At 48.6% G+C, this 19,359-nt stretch overlaps 1 protein-coding gene across 1 annotated transcript; it reads right to left on the bottom strand.

Annotated features, from left to right (window-relative positions):
* Positions 1 to 3,819: 3,819 nt before the first annotated feature.
* On the bottom strand, positions 3,820 to 17,628 carry RS1 (retinoschisin 1). The gene is made up of 6 exons (XM_054628335.2): positions 17,424 to 17,628; positions 8,665 to 8,690; positions 8,243 to 8,348; positions 5,518 to 5,659; positions 5,198 to 5,393; positions 3,820 to 4,082 (listed from the first exon to the last, which is right to left on the bottom strand). The coding sequence occupies exons 1-6, from the start codon at positions 17,473 to 17,475 to the stop codon at positions 3,930 to 3,932; spliced, it is 675 nt and encodes a 224-aa protein (XP_054484310.2). The 5' UTR covers positions 17,476 to 17,628; the 3' UTR covers positions 3,820 to 3,929.
* Between the last annotated feature and the right edge of the window lie 1,731 nt (positions 17,629 to 19,359).

Here is a 19,359-nt window from a genome sequence, read left to right as displayed (position 1 = left end):
CAATCTAGTTTAGTAACCCCTTTTCTGTACTCCCTGAAGAGCCCCAGAAACTGGAGTGGCCATCTCCTTGAAGAGTTTGAGCACCTTGATGTGGTATCCCCAGTGTAGTCAGTATTAAACCCCCATGGGATGGAGGGCACGTGGACATTTTTCTCTGGATGGAAGTGAAGGGATAATTCCTGCATTCCATTAAGATAAAGGGGCTATTGACTTACAAATGCCTGGTCTGGAGGCCTGAGGCAGTCTCTGATCAGGTAACTTAGACTGGGTACAAACTTCTCAGCACCATTTGTCCCCTCACTTCTCTGTACACATCCCATCCTAAAAATCCAGGCCATAAAGCTGAAAGCCATTCTTGGTCCTACTTCCTATTTCAAACTCCTTGTGTTTTATGCAGCTTCAAAGCCACACATTGGTCTCCCTATCTCTGCAGGATTGTTTAACATCTTTGTCAGTGGGATTGACTGTGGGGCTCTCACCAGCCCCTGTTGTGTGGTTGACATGCTGGAGGGAAGGAAACCCATCCAGAGGGGGCTGAGCAGGCCTGGGAGCTGGGCCTGTGCAAACCCCGTGAAGGTCAACAAAGCCAAGTGCAAGATCCTGCATGTGGGTCAAGAAAGTCACAAGAAATGCGGATTGGAGGAGGAACAGATCAAGAGCACCCCTGAGGAGAAGAACTTGGGGCTGCTGGTGGATAAAAAGTTCAGCATGAGACAACAAAGTGTGACCCCAGCCCAGAAGGCCGACTGTATCCCGGGCTGTATGGAAAGCAGTGTGGGCAGCAGGGTGAGGGAGGGGATGCTCTCCCTCTCCCTCTGCTCTGCTCTGCTCTAGTGAGACTCCACCTGGAGTGCTGTGCCCAGGTCTGGGGCCCCCAGTGCAAGAAAGAAGGGAACCTATGTCCATGTCCAGAGGAGGGTCACTAGTATGTTCACAGGGCTGGAACACCTCTCCTATGAAAACAGACTGAGAGATTTGGGCCTGGAAGAGAAGGCCCTGGTGAGACCTTCCAGTAACTACAGGAGGCTGTAATGGAGCTGGAGAGGGACTTTCATAAGCACATGTAGTTATAGGACAAGGGGTATTGGCTCTAAGCTAAAGGAGGGCAGCTTTAGATTAGATATTAGGAAGAAATTCTTCGCTGTGAGGGTGGTGAGGCACTGGGACAAAGTGTCCAGAGAAGCTGTGGACTCCCCATACCTGGAGGTGTTCAAGATCAAGATGGATGGGGCTCTGAGCAACCTGGTTTAGTGGAAGATACCCCTGCCCATGGCAGGGAGATAGGAGCTAAATGATATTTAAGGTTCTTTCCAACCCAAACCATTCTGTGATTCTATGATTATGAGGAAAAGCTTTTGTAGTTATGTAATTATACTTCAGCTGGCACTGCCTCACTTTCATGATGGTCTCAGTCATACTGTTACTCCAACATGCTCAATTTATGCAGAAGTCAAATGCAATTCTAAAAGCATTTTAGGACCACTTAATTAATTAAGCCTCTCAGCACTCTATATATAAGAGGCAGAGGTTAAGTGAATTTCTAGAGGTCAATTAGCAAGTGAGCTGCATGGCAAGGATCAGAACAGAAACTCCTGCTTTAGCAGGAGCCATTTAGTTCCAAGTCAGAAGTCTCTTCCCCATGTAAGTGGAGAGGTGAACTGCAGACAAAGGACAGGGCAAGGCAAGAGGCAAATGAGCTGTGAAATGTGCTGCGTTCCATCTTACATATTGCCATACATTTCAATCTAGAAAAAGGTCTGGTGATTTCTTTGAAGATGGGAGGCTGGAAGAGTGATAGCACAGGTCCTTTCTACCTAGAAAATATTTTTTCCTCCAAGGTTTTATTATATCCTCTCTATAGGATCAGTCATGTGAAGATACATAATTTAGAGTGGTGCCTTGGTGTATAATGGTATGTGGTCCATCCATTCAGGCTGTGCATTAAGCCTTCCAGCTCTTCCAAATCTCACAGGAGCTTCTGGCCTTTGCCATTGGGTGCATTTCCAAAACCAGACAAGTTAAAAACTCTGGACTGTGCACAGGAGCTTGTCAGAGGCCAGTCACAGACAAGGCTTTAAGTAGCTGCAGTCAAGCTTTGGGGTGATACAAATACTCACCAGCTTGTGCCCAGTTCATCCTCTCAGCCTCCCCTCCACTCCTCAGTCATGCAGGAAAACATCAGCACCAAGGCTTCTTCCCCATTACCATCCATCAGGACATGGAGCTGCCTGTGCTGCTTTTAGGGCAGGGAGAGCTGTGTGTTACATGTTGGCAACTGCATCCCAGGCCTGGAAATGCTTTCAGTGTTGATGTTAGCTAGACAAGAGCTGTGATGGCTGCTGGGAGCCCTTGTCTCCCTGGTGCTGGATGTGCAGTGCCTCCAGGGAGGCTGCTACACCATGCTGGTCCCACAGCTTGGCTGCTGAGGAAGTGCCACAAGCTCAGTGGATCCTCTCAGCAGAGCTTGCCTTGACTGTTCAGCATTAAGGGAACCACACAGTGATTTCTTACTGAGAAAATGTGTCCCTAGACCAATTTGTGGATAGGCAAAAATCCCACCCATGGATAAGGAGGTGGGAGGGAAGCGAGGGAGTGCTGGTGTATAGCAATCATCTCAGCAGATGGGAATTGGTCTTTTTTACATCTCTGTAAACTTCATACTGTTGGTTAGTGGAGCAGCTTTCAGATTTGCCAGAAGAGCTTATTTCCCTGAGACCTATTATTTGTCTCTACATACAGGAATAAAACAAGGCAGAAATATCTGCTCTCACAAATGAATGTGATTAATTGCACAGCCATCCAAAAGCTTTTCTCATGTTTTTGGTCACATCTCATTTGTTTTTAGTCATATCTGTACTCCTGCCCTGCACACTGAGCATTCACCTCTCTGTCCATAGGGATAAGGAGAGGGCAGGAGAGGCAGACAGGCTGCTCAGTGCCACTGTCTTCATGCCTTTCCTCTCTTCCCTGAGACAGTTCAGGTTCTGCTGTGGGTCTTTGGGATGGATGCACAGATTGTAGGAAATAGGGAAAAGGCCTCTGGTGCCTGCCAGGCTTGAGCTGCAGGTGTGTGGGAAGGCAAACCAAAGCTGTCACTCCAGAGCTCCCCACAACCCTCCCTCATGGGAGCTGTGGGGGCTGCAGGTCTCACCTAGGCTGTGTTGGGCTGAGGCAGGGACATGAAACCTTAGTGATTGGGCTGTCACCTCAGGAGGTGGGTTCATCATCCACATGCCCCAAATTCCCTGAGTGCTAAATACCCACTGGAGATTGGGCTGTGGAGATCAGTTAAGAATGTATCTGTGCCCAAACATCCACAGGGAGCAAAGTGCTGGGGTCCCCAAGATGTGCCAGTGCAAAACCAGAGAGAACACAGAGAGGGTTTGTCCACCTGGTCCTCAAGGCACTGATGTCTATCCCAAAACCAGGCACAGCCCCTCAGGCCAGAGGGTTCCTGATACAGGCAAACACGAGGTGATTTGAGAGTGTGATATTCAGTAGGGGCCCTCACACCAGGGATAGGCCAGATGAGGCCCCAGCACCATCTCAGAGATGAGGGCGAGATCTCTGTCCTGGCATACAACATACATCCCCAAGAGAATCCAAGCCTGTGGACCTCATCAGCATGCATTCCAGTGTTCACAGCACATGGTGATGATCATTTCCCCAGCCAGCCTAACACCCAGGGCCAGAAGCACCACATCTCACAGGATCTCACAGGATCTCACAGGATCCAAGCCATGGCCCGAACCTTCCCCTTCCCCAGTGCGTGTCCCACAGCCCCCATCAGCTGTATCATCAGCATGGTGTGAAGTAACATTTTATTCAAGACAGCCCTTCCCTTGCAGGCTGGGTGCTTACACACACAGGAGTGGGCAGGGCAGGGCAGGGCAGGGCGGGCAGAGCCCCCCGGAGTCCCCGGCCGGCGCTCAGCCGCACTTGCCCAGGCACTCGAGGAGCTCCATGCGGATGGCGATGCGCACGTGCCAGCCCAGCGGGATCAGGCGGATGTAGCGCGCCACGATGGGCGGCCGCAGCAGGTTCTGCACCGAGGACGAGCGGTCCGAGTTGCCATAGAAAACCTGCCAAGGGAGGGGTGGGTGGTTAGGGGGCTGGAAATCCTGTCCCATGACTTTGGGGCACCTGTGCAGAGCAGAGGAGGAGGAGGCTCCTTCCCCTCCACCCTCAAAACGAAAGAATTTAAAAATAGCCAGATGTAGACAATTTTTGTCACACTGATTCAGTTTTCTTAGTAGGCCATTTCCCCCCATCAGCCCTGCACTTTTTACAGTTAGGCCAGAAAATCTCAGCCCGTTCTCATCCCATTCTTTCTCATTTGTCTTCCTGTACCATGGCACTGCTTGTTTGGAGTGAGAAAGATTGACTGGCTCTTTGAAGTTCATGAGCCAGGCTCCTACACAAGCCATTATAGACAAAAAATATATATGTGAGGGCCCTTTCCCCATTCCTTGGCCTGGATGCCACATCTGCTGCCATGACCTGTTTTTTTGGGAAATCTCAGCATCTCCTCAGAGCAGCAGGAACTTCAGCAAAGCCAGCAGAGCCTCCTATGCTAGGACAGGACCATTCCCATAGATGAGCACTGAGGATACCCGGGAGGCAGCAGCTGTGGCATCCACCAGCCCAGCTGGACTGCACGGGCATCAGAAGCAACTTTCTAATATCTCCCCAGTGCAATTTTTTGTTTCAAGTCAACCAGTAAGAAGTGCAGCATGAGAATGGTTTGGTGGGTTGTGATTTAACTAGTTGCAGATTTTGCCTGAGGGGTTTTTCTGCACCAGGATGACACATATTTCCTGGACATAGCAATAAAAGAAATCCCCATGCAGTACCAAAGCATGGCTGGGGCTGTGTGGCCACAGCTGAGAATGGGGTTTTATCATGGAGTTGCTGCCTCCTCTGCAATGCCAGTTAATGCCTCTGAGCTTAATCTGGACTCCAGTATGATCGTTAGAAAACACAAATAATGTATTTTGTCCTTCTGCACTGGTCAGCATGACACACTCTCACCTCAGGGGGAATGGCCCCTCTCTATGCTGCTCCCTGATGCAGAGTGAGCACCGAGACCCACCCTGCTGCTCCCACAGGATCCCCTTTTGATGCACCTTCCTCTGGGACCTGCTGTCACCAAGCATGCCACCCTTCCACCAGTGGCCAAAGAGCCAAGGTCACTGACCCGGTTGTTCCCGGTCTGGTCCTTGTAGTAGACCCAGTTGAGGTTCTCGTCGGTGCGGTACTGCACGCTGTACTTGGTCATCCACTCGTCAGCGTCACAGCGCCCTTGGGTCAGGATTCCCGAAATCACCTTCACTTCCTTCAGGTCGATCTGCAGCCACTGTGCAGTGTCCTGGTACTTGGAGAGCCACGCACACCTGGGGGGACACCACCAGCCCCGCTCTGTCCTCCACCGTGCCCTCCCAGGCAGAGCCTCCTGTCCCCACACAGCCAGGGCTCCCACAGCCCCAGGAACCCTCACGGGGGCATTTCTGAACTCACCCGAAGCCTTGGCCGTTGAGGCGGGCCTTGTTGGCTGTCCAGGAGGAGTACCAGCCCGTGTACTGCTCAGGGTTGGAGCAGCTGATCTGGTCTGGGGTGACAGCACCAGACTCAAAGCCCAGCGGCTTGTGGTAGGGACACTCTGCAGAATAAGGGAAAAACACTTAAGGGACAGAAGTGGCTCTGTTTTCTGGGTGTGTTTGCACACATATTGTGAACACCTCCTGGGGCTTCATTGCTTTCTCTTCTCCCTCATTAGAATGCTGGGAATGCTCTTATCCTAGACCACAACTTGCCCTGGGGCTACAAGATCTTCATTTCTAACCTTCACTTGTGTTAATTTCTAGTTCTTCTTTCTCTCTCAAACTTACTAGACTTGTTCTGACTGCAACATTTTGGGGGAAAGGCTTTATTCAGATGTTGCAGTCTGAATCTCCCTCTTGTAGGCATGTGGAAGAAGAGCCTGACTGGTTGCATCAACCTGGATCCAGCCTCCAGGCTGTCAGCTTTTTGCCTTGAATAATGCTGGGCACTTCTTTTCTTGCTGGCCTTTACCTCCTTCTGCCCCTCCAATGACTGTCTTGATTTACAGCTCTACTTGCATGGCAAAATTGCTAAGCCAGCTCTGGTCATCCCTCCACAAGTACCCTCAGATCTGCATTTCTTTGCATCTGGAGGTGGCCTTGCCTTGTGGAAAACTTGCAGGTGTTTTGGTGCCAGCGAGGTGTCATGCTCAGCCCTGCTGAGGGATCATCCCTGGCTCAGAGATTTCCATTTCAGTGTTTGACTGCAGATCTTCAGGGTAACAATCCTGCCCCCACAACTGTCTTCTGCAATAGTGAGAAATTCAGCATGACTAAACTAGCTGCAAAACTACTGGAGAAAGAAAGACTCACTCCTCATTAAAACTTTCTGTGGTGGGTCACCCCACAGTGCTCTGGAAGGCAAGACTTTAGTGAGGCTGAGTACCTGCATGCTACCTGGACCTAGATGTGGGGTTTTTTGTTATGATCTTTTTTTTTTATGTGATCAGGTTATCATTGTGTGTCAAGATACACAGAATGAAGGCACTCAAGTGTCACATAGGGACTGCCTAGGCAAACATCTGTATCATGGGCAGCATTTTCTGATTTTGCAGCCTGTGGAGCCTCTGGAGTCCCCTGAAGTAATTCTGTCCCTTTCTCCAGTTTAGCATAGTCTGTTACACAGGTCTCAGCAAAGAAGGAGCAAGCAAAGCTCTGTGCAGTTCACTTGTGGGTGAGAGGTTTACTTGCCTTATCCATACCTGAACAACCACTGTGGTGCCTTGTGCCAAAAGCAATCAACATGTGGGGAGCATCAGTGGGTGCCCAGAGCCCAGCATCACTGTGGCCTCCCCAGTGCAGCTCCCCAGCACTGCAGCCATGCGGTCGATGTCTCATTAGCAAGCTCTGCTAGGTCAATATTGCATGCCTCAATAGCTCATTAACATATCTTGCTCAGTTGGAACCTCATTAACATGTTTTCCCCATGAAAACATATAGCCACTGTGCCACCTTCCTCCAGGCATGGAAACATCATGCTTTTCCACCATGTTAAAAGCCTTGCTCCCCTTGTGCAAGAGGATGGCCTGTGTGTTTACTATTCACCAGGCTTATCTCAAACACCACCCAACTTTACTTTTAGCAACACTAATCCACAGACCACACAACTGTAATGCAATTAGCAGGTCACCTTCTGCTGAGTCTGTTTGTGCCATGCACAGGGACCAAAACAGATGCCTGGTGCCTGCCCAGCCAAAGCAGCTGAACCACTGAACACTGTTACTGCCAAACCAGAGAAAAGTCATGCAGCGTTTGCAAGGCTGGCTGCTCCCTTTGGTCGTGCCAGAGGCAGCTCTGAATGGCTGCTCTGGGCAGCAGGGAATGCCAGGCCACACCACGCTGGCTGGGCTGGGCAAGGGGAATGCAGAGCCCCTCTCTGGGGACAGTGACAGCTGGAAGTTACAGTGGAAATGTTCCTCATTCAGGAAAACCAGGGAAATGCCTTCATTACTCTGCTACATAATGCTAATGTGAGAAACACCCCCTCACACCTGGCCTGGCCATGAAACCCAGCTCAGCTCCTTGCCCATATGTTCCTTGGCCATGAAGAGATCAACCAAACCTGCCACCTTCCCTTCCCTTCCCTTCCCTTCCCTTCCCTTCCCTTCCCTTCCCTTCCCTTCCCTTCCCTTCCCTTCCCTTCCCTTCCCTTCCCTTCCCTTCCCTTCCCTTCCCTTCCCTTCCCTTCCCTTCCCTTCCCTTCCCTTCCCTTCCCTTTTAAAATATGCTGCAAAGAAGGAATAAAGTTTTTCTTGATCCCTAGAGAATCTAGAAGATTTTACAGGCTAAACTGCAGCAAGGGAGAATGAGCCTACATGTACAAAAGGTTTCCTACAGCAAATCCTACACATGGCAGTAGCTGGCCCAGCCAGCTTCTGGAAGCACCAGCACCAAGGGTTCCAGAGGGAGAAAGACAAATGCCCACTGTCCCTGGTCAGCACAGGCCAGCCTAGGTGACCTCCCAAGGCCCAGGCACGGGGCTGCCTCTGCCTGATGGTGCAGGGTCATCCCCTCACCTCACAGTGCCTCAGCTCCCCCAGCCCCACTGGCAGCTGGATTTGGAAGGTGCCAGCTCTGCAATGCCAGGTGCCAAGGGGAAGCTGCTGAAGGCACCAAGCACAGCTGCAGGGTCCCTCTGTTACCTGGCATGCACTCCAAGCCGTTACTCCCACTGGACCACACCGAGTTGGGGCCTCCTTGGCAGTCGCATTTGCAAGCCTTGCTGTGCCACAGCTCCAGTCTCTCATCCTAAAGGAAAGGTAAAAAAATGAGTAATAAATCTACATAGTCATCAACAATAGTGTCACAAGGCCAAATCTGAATTCTGAACCTTAGACAAATGCTTGTGCCTCTCTGGACTGCTGCACCTTGTCTGAGACCCTTTCCTCTTGCCAGCTCAACCTGAAGCACAGAACAACTTGGATCCCCTTGGCTTCAGAGGTCAGAGCATATGCCTGAGCTTGAAGGCCCAGGTGCCAACCCTCCTTCTGCCCCAAGGCACCAGAGCTGGGCAGTGTCAGACCCTCAGCTTTGCCAGGCAGCTGAACTATCCACAGAGACTTACCTCTCCTGGGGAGAGGGCCATCACAGCTGGGGAGCGGGCGTGGAGGGAAGAAGAAAGAGAAGAGAGATCAGAAACAAAGATGCTGTAAGCAAACATCAGGAAGCACAATCAACATTTACTCCTGAGATACAGACAAATAAATAGAGGAAGGAATGAGGAATCTACCACATTTTCCCAAGCTGATTGCCAGGAGAAGGCAAGAGAACATGGGCAGGAGCAGGGCACTGCATGTGCTCATGTCTGTGCTACTCCTCCATAGGGTTTTCCTCCAGATGCCTTTGGCATCTCCTCTATTTGATCAGATACGCCTGAATCACCCTAAGGCAAACATATGCTGGACCCCTCTGCTTTACAGCTAATTTTGCTCATATCCATTTTTCTGTCTTTCTGCTCCACACTTTCCCTGTCACATTTTCCCCTTGAAATGTTTAAGCGGATGGGCTTCAAGGGTCAAATCCTAGACTGGTGCCACTGCAGATCCCAAATGTCTTTGGAGGAGATAGGGTATCTCACAAAGTGCTGGTCTGAGATCACTCCCTCTGGATGTGATGGAGAACAAACAAGTCTAAATAGGCCTTCCTAATCTGTCTTACAGACAAGACTACCTTTTTTCCTTTCTTAGGGAAAACCAGTAATTGTGGCTGTGGAGGAAGAGACTGCTATTTTTGTAACATCTGACCTGTTTTATCTCCTGCCTCTTACTGAGCAATGGCTTTTTTTATGAGGCTTTTTCCTTACTGAAAAGGCTCTTCTTGCTTCACAGTGAAGTCCAAAGCAGAGTATGTTAGCAGCTTTTAGACTGGTAGAATATTTCCCAAACAGCTATGAAAATAAAATAATTTTAAAAAATAATCCCATGACTGCTGATAACTCATCAACACAAATCAAATGTCAAACATCAGCTTTTCAGAGATGTAGGGAATCTACAAACCAGTAAGGAAAAAGTGATTGAGCAGGTAAAAACTTGCATACAGGAGCCATGAGAAACCTGCCATCTCCAGAAGCACTGTGAATACAAAAAGATGACTTTTTTTCACCAAATGAATTAGACTCTGAATTATTCACTGAAATCTAGTTATGATTTATTCATTCATACACTGTCACTTTGCTGAGCCTAGGAAGCTGCAGCTAATGCTGGGAATTTACATCCTACATTACTATAGCAAGTTTCATCTCAAAAGACTCACAAACACAGAGCAATTATAATCAGCTGAAATATAAACTATATACAAAGCCCGGTTTATTAGTGAAATGCAACTGCTCCTTGGGTGTGAAAATGAGTCTAAATGTATCAAGAGTCTAAAAGAAAGACTTTCAAGAGCAAAATGATACATTTTTAAAAGTTCCTTTCTCTAACACAGGGATGGTCTCCTGTGCTTCAGTGTCCCAGAATAGCATTTCTGGCATCATGAACTTACCACATTAACCCACAGCACTGGCCCTGGCAGAAGAAGTAAATACCAGTCTACAAGAAAAAGTTGTGGCTTCTAGTCAGGCCCAAGAGGGAGGCAGGGATCGCCCAGAGCCCAGCATGCTCAGGAGGAAAACATGCTTGTACATCTCCAGACATCTTGGAAAGAGTAGACTGGGGACCCCACACAGCACTGCACTGCACTACACCTGTCCCAGCACAAATGTTACCAAGCCAAGCCCTGGGACTCCACTGGGCAATCAGAAAACCAAGGCAGAGGGGCAGACCCAGAGCCACCCCTGTGCTGTGCCACATGGGGCAAAGAGGTTTGACTTAAACCCGTGTGAAGGTGATTGAGGTTAATGCTGTCTGTCAATGCAAGAGAAACCAGGATTTTATCACTTACCAAAACTGGACCATATTTGCCAATAAAGTAATGCAGTGCCTGCCTCTCCTGCCTGCCCTGTGCTGTTTGATGCCAGTGCAGGAGAGCCATTGGTACATGAGATCCAGGCTGGCAGGTGTCTCTCCTACCCCCCTGGCCCACAGGGGTGTCCTCTCCAAGCAGGACAGGTGCCTTGCTCCAGGAGCACCAGCTGCAAGGGCTCCCTCACCCTGACATCTGGGAAGGCTGCCCAGCCATCACAGCCTGCTGTGTGCTCCCATTGCCCAGCAATCCCTGGCTCACAGGGCTACAGGCTCAGCTCCTCCCATCTGCTTAACCACTTGATTTTCATCTTCAGAAGACTGATTTTTGAGGAGAAAACTTTTGTGGGTTTTTTTGGTTTTTCTTATGGTGGTTTAATGTACTTTAGCTTGGAAAAGGGGTTGGAAAAGGCTTTTTCTGGATCATGGAGTCCAGCCATTAACCTAAGAAAGTTATGTTCCATGACTGGTGTGGTGAGGCCTGTTCTTAAGCACTGCATGCCTGGGGTAGGGAAAGGGGATGTGAGTTACCAGGATGGTGTAGGATATTGCTGTGTGACCATGCTGAGCCCTTCAATGGCCTCCTCAGTCCCTCCCTTTGAGAGCCAAGATCAAAACTGAATATGCTATTGACACATGCAACGGGCACAAATGGAAAAGATTTCAGGTGGGTGGGTGTATGTTAGCATCAATTCAAGCACCCAGAATAAATCCTCCTCCCCAGGTGACCCAGCATTTTGCGGGTGGCTGCACTCAGCCAGTGGAGCCTGCTCCTGAGCTACAAGAGTGGCTATGAGGGCTTTTAGCTTCACCTGCTAGGGGACACCACAGCAAATCAAGCCAGGGTGTGAATTTCAAGCACAAAAGCCCTTTTTTTTCAGTGCAATGAAAAACTTTTTCCAATGTTTTATTGGGTTGATCCCACAACACACAGCAGTGCAAAGGCAGTGCCAAGGCACAGGTGCTGGCATGCTGCCCGTCTGGCTGTCCCAGCCTCCTCCACTCCTCACTGCATAACTTGCTGATTTAAACCCCTCAAAGAGTTCAGCTTCCCCTTTTTCAGCTAGGAGAGGTGAACTGCTAAGGGCTCACTCCCAAAGGGGCTGAGCCATCCAACCACAGTACAGGGGAGTAGCAGGCTTGGTGTGGGGTAAGCACAGCAGTGGATGGATCATGCCTGGGCAGTGCAGCCTGAGAACCCCTGGCCTTGGGAGAGGAGGGCAAATGAAAGATGCCCTTGCCTGCAGTTGGCCACAAAACATAGTAATTGATATATTGGTGTGTTTACAGCTGTGAAAGGCCCTGTCCTACAAAGGAAATGAAGAGGAAAGCTGGCTGCCAATAGTCTAAAAATGTAATGGGCAGTGTGCTTTTATAGCAAGCATGTTTGCCTTCAAGGAAGGTTACAAAGATAATTGGTAATTGTAGGTCAGACAGAACCAATTGCTGCAATTCAAGGGAGAGTCATAAGGCCTGCACAGCTGCCAGAGGCTGTTGTTTTAAAAGCACAGGACTGACAAAAACCCCAAAACATTAAAAAGGAAAGAGCTCTATTTACTGCCCCCCAGAACCTTCAGCAAACCATCAGTTCAGTGAAATAAATTATTATCTGTGTTTGTGTGAGGCAGAGAGATAGGGCATGTGGCTTTCCCATCCCTTCATCCCACCCTGCAGCGCAGTGTGTCCAGAGCACTGCCATGCACAAATGGTGTCCCACAGCACACAGGATTTAGGGACCAGGGCTTGGGACAAGATCCAGGGCATGATTTTGTGCCGGGGAACCTGTGCTGGTGAGGCTGGGCTGGAGCCCAGGTCCTGAGATGTCTCCACTTGGCACCTGCTGCTGAGCAGGATGAAGGGGAATGATACTGCAGGAACCGGTCCAGGTTTGGGGCAGAGAGGTAAAGAACTGGCAGAGGTAGCCCTGGGGTGCCAGGATGGGGTTTCCTGAGGTGGAAGTCAGATAAAGCAGCAGCCACAGCTTAGGGCTACTTAGGAAAAGGGACAATCAATAGCAAGGAAACTGAGCTGCTGGCATTTCAATGACAGGAACAGGTAACTGTGTTTCTCAGAAAAATTGTAATCATTAGGAATGTGGTTAAACAAGAGAAAGAAAGGAGAAAGATAAGTGTGGGCAGAAGTAACAATGCCAAAGGCTGTGTTCAATACAGTAACTCTGAGGAATCACATTCACTATCCTGACCATAAAGTCAGAGAAGCAAGTAATCTTTTAGTGTAGGAATTAATGGCAGGTACACAAGCCTGAGAAAGCACATTATAAATATGAAAAGAAAGAAATAAAATGTAACACAGAATAAATGTCAGTTATTCAATTTACTGGAATAAGTTCAGATAAACTTGATCATTGCAGGAAAAGTATGTGGAAAATGTTAAATCTCTTTATTTATTCACTTTATTATATAGGTGTTCTAGAAGCTTCAGCTGGAAAAAAGTTGATTTTTTTGTCTCATCTCTGTAAGCAACACCTCAGTTTAACAGTGCTTAGAGAAGTAAAATTACTTTCTCTCCTCCCGATGGAGAGCAATGTCCCCATGATGCAGCAGTGCTTTCTGGGCACAATGGCTCCTTTTGCACAGATAGTCACCTGCTCCCCTTCTGCACCTCCGGGTTGTGGGCTAGAGGAAAGGAAAGTATCTTGAACCCCCCAGAAAAATAAGGCTGGAGCCCCAGAATAGCCCCAAAAAGTCACAAAAATGAAAGGCATGGCTGGAATGGGTGGCACTGGTTTTATCATGCTTTCTGAAAGTCCCTCTTTTCCCTGAGCACCGCATTAGACAGCATCAGGAGCAGAGTTAGGTAATAGCCTGTAAGCAATAGAGAGGGTCGAAATACTGGAAAAAGCATTGCAGCGCCTCTGCACCCATCGGGTGCTCGTTTGTACCTTGCTGTATTATTAACTGAGGCTATTTTTACATCCCAGCCCTGAAAATCGTGCTAGGCGGCTGAGGTGACTCACATCAGGTTGCACCAGCCTCCGTAAGAAGGAGCATTTGGGGAAGCTGCCACATTCGCGGTGTTCTCCCCATCACTCCTTGCCCCTGTGCGGGGCAGTGGTGGCCCTGCTGCAGCTGTGGCCGGTCCCCAGGTCCCCATGGCAAGCAGAGCCCCCCTGCCCACTCGCTTTGTGGCTGCTTTTGTTGATTTTCCCCCGGGGCTTTTTCCATGGCCACGCTGGGCAGGCCCCACGGGACCCGGTGTTGTGCAAACAGCGCCTTTATCCCTAACAGGCTTTAAATGGCCCGCAGGAGCTGTGCCAGCAGGCAGGGACCGCCGGGACACCCGCTCGTCTGTGTCCCCCCACAGACACCGGCAGGCGGGCTGGCATGGGGACAGACATCCCGGCCTGGGGACAGACAGCGCAAGGCCCACCCAGGGACTCCAGCACCTAAAGCCGCCCTGGGCCGAATGCTCAGCCTGTTCCTCCTGCAGGTGACATTGTGGCCCCAGCAGGGCCAGCAGGGCCAGCAGGGCCCCAACACCCTGCACACACTGGCCTGCGAGCTCTGATCCCTGCTGGGCCCCAACACCTCACACACACCGAGACCTGATCCCTGCTGGGCTCCAACACCCCGCACACACCGAGCCCTGATCCCTGCTGGGCCCCAACACCCCGCACACACCGAGCCCTGATCCCTGCTGGGCCCCAACACCCCGCACACACCGAGCCCTGATCCCTGCTGGGCTCCGACACCCGGCACACACCGAGCCCTGATCCCTGCTGGGCTCCGACACCCCGCACACACCGAGCCCTGATCCCTGCTGGGCTCCAACTCCCCGCACACACCGAGCCCCGATCCCTGCTGGGCCCCAACACCCCGCACACACCGAGCCCTGATCCCTGCTGGGCTCCGACACCCGGCACACACCGAGCCCTGATCCCTGCTGGGCTCCAATCCCCGCACACACCGAGCCCTGATCCCTGCTGACCGCCGGCAGGCCCGGCCAGAGCCACAAACCCAGGGCAAGAGGACATCAGCCTGCAAAGGGGAGGTCTCATTCTTCGTGTTAAGCTTCTCTCTCAGGCTATTTAACTCAGGCTATTCTTTTCCTCCTTCGTTTTGTGGGGATTCTTCACTCTTGTATTATTTTAATTTCGGTTTCATTTTCTCTATTTGAATGATTTTCATTAGGTTTTCCTTTTCATTCATTTTTATTGTGGTTCATTTAATATTTACTGGTACTTATTTGAAGGCAATAAAAATATATTTAAGTAATCACAATTACACCTATTTAATTCGTATTAATTTCCCTTTTCCTATAATGTTTCCACTAAATTTTTTTAATGTTGTGACAATATTTGAAAAAAGCTAAATTAATTTTTAATAAAATCTACCTTTCCTCCCTTTTTTCTTAAGAGATGTACAATTAATTATCTTTTTTTCCCCAAAGTGTTCCTTAGAAATGTTCAGCATTTTCCTCACCTTATTGACATGTGTGTTCCTTCCTGCTTGGAGCTACACAGAACATTGCCTGCATTGTAATTTCATTAGATGCATTGATTACACCAAAGGGCAGCTCTACTAAAAACGTTATTTACATCCAAATGATCCAAAAAGCATGTTTGAGCCTTTAGTTTTTTTTGGGGGGGGGGGAGGGGCGGTTCTTGGTTTTTGTTGGGTTGTTTTTTTTTTTTTTCAAAGATACAAAAACCAGAGGTGAAAAAAGAGAAATCGCCTCCCCTGAATTGCTGAATTGCCGAGGTGTGCTCGTTGTTCTGCAGGAGCAGGGAGCGCGGGTGGAGGGATGGATGGATGGATGGATGGATGGATGGATGGATGGATGGATGGATGGATGGATGGATGGAGGGATGGATGAATGGATGGATGGATGGATGGATGGATGGATGGATGGATGGATGGATGGATGGATGGACGGATGGATGGACAGATGGATGGAGGGAGGGAGGGATGGATGGATGGATGGATGGATGGATGGATGGATGGATGGATGGATGGATGGATGGAGGGATGGATGGGTGGATGGATGGATGGATGGATGGATGGATGGATGGATGGATGGATGGATGGATGGATGGATGGAGGGATGGATGGATGGAGGGATGGATGGGTGGATGGATGGATGGATGGATGGATGGATGGATGGATGGATGGATGGATGGAGGGATGGATGGAGCAGCGAGGCGCGGGCGCATCGCTCGGAGCGCCCCAGGGGCGCGGCGGGTTCGGGCTCCCCTCGCTGCACAGAGGGGCCCGGCAGCTGCCGCGGGACCCTCCTGCTGCACCACCATATGCTGCTGCTGCTGCTGCTGCTGCTCTGCTGTGTCCCCAGCAAACACAAGCCCAGGCGAGGCGCGGGTGCTCCTCTAAGCCACTTGCTCTGCCAGGGAAAATCAGCTAAGCAGCTTATCATGGCATCAGCGCACGTAGCTCCGAGCGCTGACCTAGCGGCACCTCCATGCTGGGAGAGGCAGGGTGAGAGGGGCTGCTCTTTTTAGCCACGAGAGACACTTAGACAGAGAAGCAGGGAAAACCAGTAAATTAAGAAATACCACAAATTAAGAAAATAAATTAAATACCAAAGGAGTGATGCCTGGAAAGAGATCTTGCAAGTTATTTTTCACCGCAGGCTCTCCAAAAATATCCTGATGTGTGGGTGTCTATTAAAAGCAAGCTGTGTCTGGAATTCAGAGTAAGGTATATGAACTTATTCCAAGGACTAATTGCAGTTATGCCACCCATAGGGAAAAAAAATGCTGGAGTCTGTGTAAAAACACTCTTCCTAGAAGCTCAGGCACCAGTAACCTTCCCAAGTGAAACAAAGGAGAGTGAGGAGGTAAGGTACGAGGAGAACATACAAATATTTGCTGGGAGATTAAAAGAAAGACCTATTAATTAGGCAGAGCTGGGTACAGCCAAACATAACAAGATGAAATGAAGGCATGGCTAGTTGAGGAGCACTTATTTTCCTACCCATGAAATTTGGTAGAGCAAAATATTCACCAGAAACACAGAAAGAGAGAAAAAAACCAGACATACCAAAACACTGGAATTCAACACCCACATGAGAAAAGTTGGGCTGTCTGATTAATCTGTTCCCTGACAGATCATACTTGATTCACACATTCATGTCGATAGACACTGCCCACCACTTACCAAGAGCAGCCCTCAGCCTCATTTAAGCAAAAAGTAGCTTTTCCATTGGCTTTGATCAAGCCAGAAATTTAAATATGAACCAGGAAATTATCTCCTTATTCTCCACAGCTGGGTGAATTAAAATGGAAGGACATGTCACCCTAAATTTTCTCTCTCCTTCTAACTTCCCCATACCTACGTTTGTTGCTACTTTTCTGAAAAATGAATATGAGAAAGCCTCAAAATTGATAAATACCTTTCCTATTTTCTAGACTTAGGAGTTGCTTTTTGTTCTAGAAGTATTTTTGGAAGTCTTTTCCAGGCCAAAATACCTTGAAAGGCCTTAAAAAAGGGCAATCTTCATCAGCAATGTCTTGCTGCTAGAGAAAATGATCAGTTTTTGATTAATCAAGAGTTTTGATTAATGAAGGACCAGTCTTTCATGTTATACTGTACCTCATTTTTCAAATCAGCATTATTATTTACACACTGGCTCAGCTGCACTACAATTTTCTTTGCAAATTCATATTTTGACAAATTATATGGCAAATTTTTTACACTGCAATTATTTTTTTGAAACAGAGTTTTACTACTGAATATTCATAGAGCTGTAAGAATGCTGCTCACTCATATACATAAATTACACATCTCCTCCACATTTTGCCTTTCCCCGAATTATTATGTTTCCATGAGAATGCAGAGAAGGGCTTTCTCTGTACCCCACAGCTCCTGGCAGAAGAAAGCGTGCCTGAAACAGGGAACACAAAGAGGGATATTTGAAAGGGCCTCTCAGGAGGCAAAGTGCATACCTTTGTACCAGAAAAGAAGAGACAGCAGGACGCTCCCCATCTTGAACTGCATCTTTTCCTTCCTCTGTTGTGAATAGCTCCTTAGAGCACTGCTTGGCTTGATGGGAAGGCATGAGATTAACTTAAGCGTTGCCTAAGCACCTTACTCTCCTCCATTCCCATGGCTTTATCAAGCACCATCAAGCCAACCACACAACTGTTACTGTCCAACTCCATCCTAGAGGCTGTGCCATCTGTAATGGTTTTTAAAAGGCAACAAGTACTGAGGTACTGACACTCTGAGTGTGAATCTGATTGTACATGCAGACATATGCCCAAATAAACCAGGATATACCTATGTATAAACCACATATACACCCTACAGAGATGCAGATGCCTAATGCTCAGAGAAGATGTATAGTATATATTGTCTGTTGTATATAGCATGTATTCATCATCTTCCACCCCAATTATTTACCTCTACACTAGCAATGTCTTTCCTAGCAATAGTTGCATGTAGAAATCTGCCCTGGCCTTACTGCTCTTCCAGGCACCTAATTGCACAGGGCTGAAAACTGCAATTTGTAAATCAAACAAAAATAGTGGTTTTCAGTTGTTTACTTGCTATGCTGCAAAAATCTCTAACCAAAAATGTAAACCTCTCTTTGCTAACATTTCTACTTACAGTATTCTTTCAACCAGCCTACACCAAAGATTTGATTTTAGAATGACTGATTCAAGATAAAAACAGACTGCTAGTGATTCCAGTGGATCTTGCACCTGTTCCTCCAATCTCTCTTTGATTATATGAAATTAGCAGTGAATTTTTAATGGAGGTTTTTGAAGGCAATTGCTTCAGAAGCAGCTTGCTTTGTTGCAAGAGATCTCAGATTATATGCACTGGGAATAGATTAAGGCACTGCTTAGATCACATAGGTTGCAGTTGAGTTAAGCCAGTCGTGTCTCTACTCTTCTGGTTTATATTCATTTAAAAATGCTGAGCAAAAAAAGATGGTGGCTTTTCAAAAACAGTCTCCTGGGCAGGATTCACTTCACTTGCCTTTGGATACCCTGGAATTTGGAATTGGAATTTGGAATGCCCTGTACATTTGTTGTCATACAGCATCCCACTGCAGTCTCACCTCCAGCATCAGCATACCCCAGACTCACCAGGGTATGTGACATGGATGGCAGGAGTCTCCTGCCAAGGATCTCACTGCTTTGCTCAGCCTCAAGGAGTTTAACCTCCTCAACCCAACACTTTTCCCACTTTACCCTTCCTCCATGGAGAGGAGGGTTGCCACAGGCAGACCCCTGTGGCACAGACACGGCCACAGGCACAGACATGGCCACTCTGCTTCATGGACCTGGGCCAGCTCACCCCAAACACTGGGGGAGAATCAATGTATGGCAAAGCAGCTCATCTCAGGCCCCAGGAAGGATGTCATTTTTCTAAGGGCATGGGGCTGCTCCTGATTTTTTGCCAGAGGCCTCATGCATATGCTGTTCCTGTCCTGGGGCCCACCAGTGAGACCCACCAGAAGGTCCAGCCAGGAATTAAAGAAATATGAGACCCACTGAGGGTACAAGGGCAGGCTCTGGGCATCTGATGCAGTATAGCAAGTCACTTCAGGCTCTACACAGTATCCTTTATATTGTTGAGTCTAAAATGGGCTGCCACAGAGACAGAGATTTTTCAGAGCTGCTGAAGACACTCAGATATCCATTCCCTCGCTGCATTGATGAGCAGTTGGTGTGTAAATCTCGTGGGTTTGAAAATCCCAGCTTAAAAATCCCTAAATACCTTCATCCACATATCTCTTGGAAAACGAGATCTGAGCTTCAGCCTCTCACCTTATGGTCTCATAAGGACAGGTCACACAGAAGGAGAGCTACTCACACAAAGAGAAATCACCTACCATGTTTTAAAGAAAAGCCAAACCAAATTCTTTCCTAT

Source organism: Agelaius phoeniceus, chromosome 2, assembly GCF_051311805.1.
Source record: "Agelaius phoeniceus isolate bAgePho1 chromosome 2, bAgePho1.hap1, whole genome shotgun sequence".
Classification (NCBI taxonomy): domain Eukaryota; kingdom Metazoa; phylum Chordata; class Aves; order Passeriformes; family Icteridae; genus Agelaius; species Agelaius phoeniceus.
This window is presented reverse-complemented; position numbering and strand designations above follow the sequence as displayed.